General features: G+C 37.2%; 1 protein-coding gene across 1 annotated transcript; it reads right to left on the minus strand.

Moving 5' to 3' along the window:
• Positions 1–4,790: 4,790 nt before the first annotated feature.
• Positions 4,791–5,709, minus strand: SLC25A46 (solute carrier family 25, member 46; the record flags this gene model as incomplete). The annotated part of the gene is made up of 1 exon (XM_009574163.1): positions 4,791–5,709. A coding segment is annotated over one exon (579 nt), but the record flags the coding sequence as incomplete, so codon positions are not given.
• Positions 5,710–8,305: the final 2,596 nt, after the last annotated feature.

Genomic DNA, 8,305 nt, shown 5'->3' on the forward strand with positions numbered 1-8,305 from the left:
GAATGGTTACGCAACAGTTACCTGCATCACAGCAGCCTTTTTGCCAGTTCTTTTGCTTGTAATAGAAAGAAAAAAAAACCCTACCCTTGAAAGAAAACACTGTAGGCATTTTTAAGCTCCTGAAACACATGTAGCTACAGGAGACGTTGTCTCCTTCCCTCCACTGTGCTCCAACAGTGTTAAAGTGACATGTACCTCCTTGTCAAGGTGCTCACGTTGGTAAGCACATTCTTAGTTTCAAGAATCCTCTTTCCCATTGCCCTTGTTTGTTTTTTTCTTCTGCCTCATTTTGCATACATAAAGTTAGGCCATGCGTAAGAGTCTCTGAAAATCCTGCCTGTGCTTGTATTTTTCAACAGGTTTAGACTGATAGCTGTACCTGTAGAGACCATAAAACACATCAGTGGTCTGTATGGACATCAAAGGTGTCCCACTCATTTTGGGTGGTACTGCACAGAGCTGATACCACCTAGCAGCTGGGAATCAAGGCAACTGTGCATATTGGTGCTTCTTCCTACACAACATGTAGGAAGGCTTGAAGACCCAAATATTACATACATAAATTCAGGATTCCATTTCAGGGATCAAAAATTTCTGAGAGTTACACTCACTGTTGCAGTCAAAGCAAATCTACTGTTTTTCTTTTCTGGAGGTACCCTAAAACCAAGAATCAGGAACACCAATTTATATGCCTGTTGCCTCTAGAAATTCAGTTTGCGTAAAGACATGAATCGCCTATGCAGACCAGAGTCAAATCCTGTCCAACAAGTCCTTTTCTTCTGGTATAAGAAGGCTGTGAAATAAGAGCATGACTCAGAATTTCAGCTAACAGCTAAACCACGCCTTCTGATTTTATTACTTTGGGGGGCTATTTTATTGCTTTTGTCCCTATACTTTGAAAACAAGAGAAGAGTGATACAATATTTCACGCAGATCAAGCTGCCACAGGCAATCATCTATGATGGTATTTACATCCATTGAAAGGGTGGTTTGATTTGAAGGGAAGATGTAGATGGCTTTTTTTTTCCCCTGTTGAAAAAGCTGAAAGAATAACTGGTTTTTTAGTTGAGTTAGTTTCCAAGTATCAGGGGAAAAAAAGGATATGTTGGGCTTAAAACCTGTTGTGATTTTAACTTGTCTTTAAAAACACCTTTTGAATGATAAAGACAGAAATAGACTTCCAAATGAAACCCTCCACAAATACTAATATTTGGACATTTCCACTTTATTTTATTAATTTGTTGCAATTGAGAACATTAATCATCGACTTTTGTTTATCTGCATTTTTGGGCAATTTCTCCATTCCATTTTGAGTATTGCTTGTTTCCCCACCCTCAAATTTTCTTCACAATTTGCCAAACTGTCTGTGGAGAGGCTGGAGTGCTGAAGGTAAAGAGCAAATCGTCTTTATTCCATCAAAAAAAAAATCTGAAAATACAGTTTTATCCAACTCCTTAAAATCAGATTTGCTTTTAAAACACAGATGCCATCAGTTCTTGATTAAATAAAGATCCTACTTTCTTCTGCCCCTGCTGGAGATATGTATTACATCTTCTGAAACAAAAGTGGACAAATGGCTTATTCACATTTTGCTTCCACCTCTCTTCCCATACAGGTGAGGGAATGCTGCTGCTATATGCTGCTCTCAAATCTCTTAGCAACAACCATTTTGGCAAAAAATTTAGTGTGTGACCTCTTCTCAGCTATCATTGAAAGGGTAAATAGTTTGAAAGTGACCACTGCTAGCCCTGGATTATACCAACAAAAATCTTAGAGCACAGCAAGAACTTGTATATTAATGCAGAGACAGGCCTCATTTACATCATGTACACTGACTACGTTTGTAGCTGAAGGCATGTATCCAGCTGAAGGACCATCTCAGATGGAACAAGCAGGAAGAAAGACATTAGCTTACATACTTGCTTTGAACTTGCTGCTAAACTCAGAAGAGCTAAGAAAAGCATGTAATTTGATAGTCTCTTACAAATTCTGCATAAATCTGTAAAACACACTGCACATCTCAAGTATTACAGACAGGACCCCAAAGCTAGATCAACTCATGTGTGTCCCAAAGCAGATACGCTAAAAGGAATGAATGTAGCTGGAACCTTGGTGAAGAGGGCAGCACTCACACCAACACTAGATCTAAAAGCTCTACTCTAACACAACCAAAAGTAAAGTCTGATCTGTAAGGCAGTCTGTGAAACAACACAGACAGATAACTGCAATGGTTTCCAGCAGGCCTCATACCCCGAAGTTTCCTGCCTGGTCTATTGTCAGTTATTGCACATCAAAGCTTGCCTTTTAAGAGGCATGGGTAAGAAGCCAAGTAATTCTTCACTGGGTGGGAACATTACACTGGGTCTGTCCTTCTTCAGTAATATTTATCTTCTCGCAAACAGCTCTCTTCTTCAAAAATGGAAAAAAAAAAGTCATAAAAACAATGTACAAAAACGTAATTAAGTTTGTATCAGGAAGAATAGAGTGCATAAGAATTCTTCATATTCCAGAAAATAAAAACTTTCTACAGCAATTCAGTATTTTGCAGTTTTTAGTGGTACATCCTGCTAAAGCCACCTATTGATCACTCATTTGAGCTAAAAATTGAGTACCTAGATTTAAGATCCAAGTGAAAAACAGAAATACATTAACAGTACACTTATAATTAAAAAGGTCAGAAAAGGTTTTTTTCATCCCACATTCATTTACATTTTTGCATGGGCAAAAATAGCAACTCTGGGCAAAGCAGAGTATTACTTCTTTTGGAAGGTAAAGCAAGTATACATGAAGAATCAAAACATGTTCATTCTAACTGATGGGAAGAGAACCAAAAAATAGCCCAAAGCAAATGGCTTTTCCACCACAGAATAGCTGCTGTAAGTTGACAGCATTCTTTCTCACCCTGCTTGAAGTTACAGATCTGAGACTCTGGCATAGACTAGAACTGTAAAACTCTCAGCAACGAAAGCAAGAGTATTTGACACAAGTTAATATTCTAGCACAATATCTAGTACTGTTCTGAGAACTCACTATCTTCCCTCTTGCAGAATATATAAAGGCACATCCTCCATTTCATATGACAAAATGCCTTCCCTAAAATTTTATTCCTAAGAAAACGTTATTGCCCAATTTCACTGATACATCTGCAAGTGTTGGTCTCCAACATGCACTGAGTTACTAATTTAAGACAACTGTGATGGAATAGTTGGCTTCAGTTGAACACCTTTGAAAAGGCCAGTTTTATGTATTAGAAGTTGGAATTAAAAACTTGACTGGACAAGGGCCTGCACAGTGTGGTCTGAAGCCAATGTTGTCCTTGCTTAGAGCAGGAATTTGGACTAGACGATCTGCCAAGATCCTTTCCAATCTGGATGATTCTCTGATATGGCTCTCTTCATACTTGTAGAAATTTTAAAAATATAAACCTGGAACTGAATATTTTACTCAAGTTCTTGCATGGAGTTTAATTCAACATGTTTGTGCACTCACGAAAGTTGAGGAACATGAAAAAGCCACTCTGAAGTCTATACAATAAAATATAACACACAAACCGGGATTCCTTTACATGCCTCTTCAGTGAATTACTTCGAAATATTTACAGTGAATTCTCATTTTATTTAATTGCTTCCATTCTATACACTAAATTTGCAAATAACAATATTTCAAAATAAAACCAGTTCCCAAGTTCACTATACTTTCCATTTCAACACTTAGGCATTTAAAATACATGAAAGCTAGATTAATAGCAAAGTAGACCTGCAAATGATTTAAAGTCAGAACTTATGAACAGCAACACCTTTTAATTATTTTGCCACGACTACTTTCCATAAGTGATAACTACTATACGATTAATGCTTAAAATGCACATCAATTTACAGTATTCACAAAGAATGCCACATGAAAGTGTGAAAAAGGCAGCAGCCTCTCATATAATTTAAAAGCAACTCTCCACATGCTTGTTTTATTTGCTAAAAATCATCCCCTCCCAACTTTCCTGATATTTACTGATGAAATCAAGGAAGACTAAGTTATTCAGAATGATCAGAACTCATTTTCAGTCTGAAAGTCCCGATTTACCTGGGGAAGAGGGCAAAAATGGTACATTTCAGTAGTTCCCTTGCACATAAACAGACTTAACTCTGCTCCACAAAATATCTAATCCAGCAGAGACTTTAATGAAGGACATCAGTGCTAAATAGTAAGTAGATAATTGTGTACATATCTCTCTGATATAACAAAAGAGAACCTCTAGAAATAGCCAATTAATTTTTTACGCTTTCAATACACTTGGAACACTGACACTACATACATTTGTAAAATTATTCTACTCTTACATGAAGTAGCAGAGTAAAACTAAAGCTTGAAGTTATGAGTGGAAAGTTGACTAAAAATGGCACTTACACATGCACACATCAGTTTCTAATTTGCTTTATTCACACACTTTAGTTACTGTAAGCCTTGCAAACAAACTGCAAGACAGTCAAACTTGCATTCTGTGCAACTTTGCCCAAACCCAAGTTTTTGTTATTTTGTACAAAGCAAGATTCCTCTTCGTTGTCTTCTGCCACACTGCAGCAAAGTAAGTCTTCTATGTATCTGTAAATTATGACACTTACGTCTACTTAAGTTGCTTTTACAGTTTCTAGTTTGCTCACAGCTCCATTAACAGTGAAGTTGAAAACATTTTTAAAAGACCAGTAAACCCATCAGTCTCCCACTTGCAAGTTCTTACAACTTATGAAAATATATTCCTTTGAACTGGCTAGCAGTCCAAATTAAATATCAGATGTGATGTTTATAAAGCAGATATTAAGAATTCATATCCATTTCTTAAGTCAGTTCACTGGTAAGAGGAAAGGTAAATCTTCATTCCAACCACATTTGAAATCCGATTCCCTTCTCTATGACTGTACATTATATATTCAATTTGTGTCTACAACTTTAAATTTAAACAGTACTTTTTTAATTACACTTAGGAATCTATATCCCCATTTTTAAAACAAGTTCTTTTACAGTGTAAGGAGAATCCACAGAGCAGATTCTTCAAACTTCATTTTCTAAGTAATTTTAAACAATAATCAGGTTAGTAAGTTAATCATGTCCACTGTGCTAGATCCGCACCTGAACAGATTAAGAAACGTTTTGAAGCAGTGTTGAGTAAATAATTTTGGTAAGCTGTAAAACTGCCACATGCAAGGTATACTGTACTATAACAGCTCCAAATCCTTTATAAAAACCTAGCATTCCTTCTTCCCGTTTTATAGTATTTATGCAGTCTCTCATTCCCTCATACTGAGTATTGATCGGAAGCACTTCATAGCCAAGGTCTGTATTGTCAATTATTGTGCGTGTCCCTTGAATATGAAGGCGGTGTAAAACTGTCTCCAGTGGGTAAAGCATGACATCAGCACAAAGGCTAGCAGCAAAGCTAGCAATAAGTTCTGGAAAATACGCATCCAGCATGCTCTGCACAGAAGTGGAGCTCTCAGTTGGAAGGTTGTGGGAATTATCCCTTTTCAGAACAAACAAAACAAGCTTCTGGATGATGGAACTGATGACGTAGTGAAGAACTCCATGTAGAGCAGATGGAAAAGTCAAGACCATCAGAGGAAGGAGACGCTTGCTATGGGGTACTCCCATGCCTACAACTCTGCCGATTCCTTCTTTCACGCAGTCCAGGATGCCAGGATTATCTCGGATTATTTCACTCTACAAGAACAAAGGAATAGTTACAATCTGTGCTGCTCATTTCATAACCATGCTGACATCCACTTTGACACTTCATCACTGCTGAACTTTATAAGAGTTAAACATTTGCACGCTATCCTATCTACACAGCTATACTGATATAAATTCTTTGCTCTAACACGCTTGATAGCATTCAAGTAAACTTGCTTTTAAAAATGAACCCATCTTAAAGAGTATTTATTTAATGTATTTTCCAGTTATTTGTGTAACTACCAAAGAAATTCAAGTTTCAGCCTGCTGCTGAAAGTATCAGTCTGCAAAACAGTCATGGACTGAAAATGCCTACTTCTGGAGCAAAATGCCAGGAAGTATTTATCTAATTTAAAAGTCCTTTTCTTTAAAGACTAACTCTAGTCCTTGAACTTGAATGTGCATAAGACAGACTTCCATAACTAAAGTTGAGCTGAAAGATCATCTTTAATTTGAATTTAATAGCTTCAGCTCTGAACGTTTCCATTCCAATATCTGCATCTAAAATAGCACTCTTTATTTTGCTCATGTAGTGAAAATAAAGTATTCACTTAGTAATTATTTACTCCGTTATATTCCACCTATGACTGTAGGATTAAGCTAAAGACATTGTTTCCCCTTCTAATGCTTATACAAACTCAGTGTTTTATCATCTCTGTTACACGCAAAATTCAGGATTTCGGAGTTCTCCTCAATACCCAAGTCTCTGAGTCCATGCTGGCTGTGTCCTGACTTCATGCCAGGACAAACTACCAGAACATTCCTCTGTACTCTGGGGAAGGACTAACAGCCTGCACAGCCTTCATGGTCAGTCTGTGCAGAAGAGAAACTAGTTCAAATACTTGAGAATATAACATCGTTCCAGACTTTAAGTTAAGCATCATAACCCCTACTGAATCCTCTTCTCCTCCATATCATTATAGTCACTGCACTTCAAAACTGTGCTTGCTTTTGTCAAACATGAAGGAGGTGTAAAACTGTCTCCAGTGGGTAAAGCATGACATCAGCACAAAGGCTAGCAGCAAAGCTAGCAATAAGTTCTGGAAAATACGCATCCAGCATGCTCTGCACAGAAGTGGAGCTCTCAGTTGGAAGCTTGTGGGAATTACCCCTTTTGAAATGTGGTTTGAAATGTTAAAGACAAAACAGTAATGTGACAGCTACAAATTTCTACCACTTACGGTTATTTTGATTAAATACATTCACTTGGAGAACTGTGTCAAACTAATGCTGTTGAACAGTATGGTTTATCAGAATTAAGACAATCAAAGTTAATATAAAACTGTTAGTAACAAATCCCACAATCTTTAACTTTTATAGTTTGTTATTGGTTATTGTCCTCTTGCAGCACAGGAGTATAATGTAAACCTGATAAGCCAAGTTGCCTCCCTACACTGATTAATACAGCACAATTGAAATATTCATAAATGCTATCGTTACCTCTGTTGTGTTTCTAACAAGAAAGCTCATGATGATGTTTCCAGGAACTGGAGAATACATTTCATACAGCATATATACGCCTATCCAGTAAAATACTTGCACACAACTGAACCTACTAAGCCTAAAAACCTCAGATCTCAGTGGAATAATTTTCATAAGCAAAGCTTTACAGAGATGATTACCTGTCTAAAAGGCTGGGGGATATGCTGTTTTGGCTTTCTGATTGTTTTTCTATCAAGCTGCTTTCTAGCAAAGAAACTTTATTACTTATTTTGCAAACAGAAGACAGGCTCTAAATCATGTTCTCTTTTATCATTTATTGGTACTTATGTTCCCATGTCCAACAACACAGATAACATCTTTTCAGACAAAAATACAAGCACTAATATACCTGAATAAAACTTTCCATTCTGTGGCCTGCTATGAACTCAAGAAACATGAACAGTGTTCTACCACTGTTTCTAGTTCCAGGATTATGGCATGTTCAGGGTAAAGCTATTCCCCAGGACATAAAAGAGTTTCCTAAGTCAGCTTCCCAGTATGAGACCAGTTAAATCTTCCCAAGGCTTCCACAAACTCAGAGATCCACTTAGGCTGGATTTATGGAACGTTATTTTCAAAATAATGCAACAGGAGAGAAGAAGAGGGTTTCTTAAATACAGAGTAACTTTAGAGAACGTGAGTTTGTTGTTGGGAGTCTATCTACAGGTTTTATCTCCACTGTTCTATTAGTCCACAATGTGGCCAGTTCAGACAGAACAGCCTTTCCTAATATCTTCTGGCTCCTTTAAGTTTGGATCCTCTGCATAAAGCAAAATCCTGTCCCTTAAGAGTACCTGCCTCTAAAGTACATGCTGAAACTAAGAAACTGAAGAAGTCAGCCTTGTTTGCCTCTTCTCCACAGAAAAAGCAGCATTTTGTAGACATACACCAGGAGTTGAACCGTAGGTTTAAACAGCTGGATCTAAATCAGTCTTGACAGTACTTAAAACTTGTCTATGCTAAGAATGAAAATTATTATTTTGATGACTGAATGACGTGAAAGTGACTATCCTTCACCACCCTCCACATGAAAGCTCACTTTACAGTAAGAGTTCCATTAGCTGCACAAAGATACTATCAAGAGTGGCTGGAAAGCTGCCCAGAG

This window comes from Fulmarus glacialis, unplaced genomic scaffold (genome assembly GCF_000690835.1).
Source record: "Fulmarus glacialis isolate BGI_N327 unplaced genomic scaffold, ASM69083v1 scaffold48323, whole genome shotgun sequence".
In the NCBI taxonomy this organism is placed as follows: Eukaryota; Metazoa; Chordata; class Aves; order Procellariiformes; family Procellariidae; genus Fulmarus; species Fulmarus glacialis.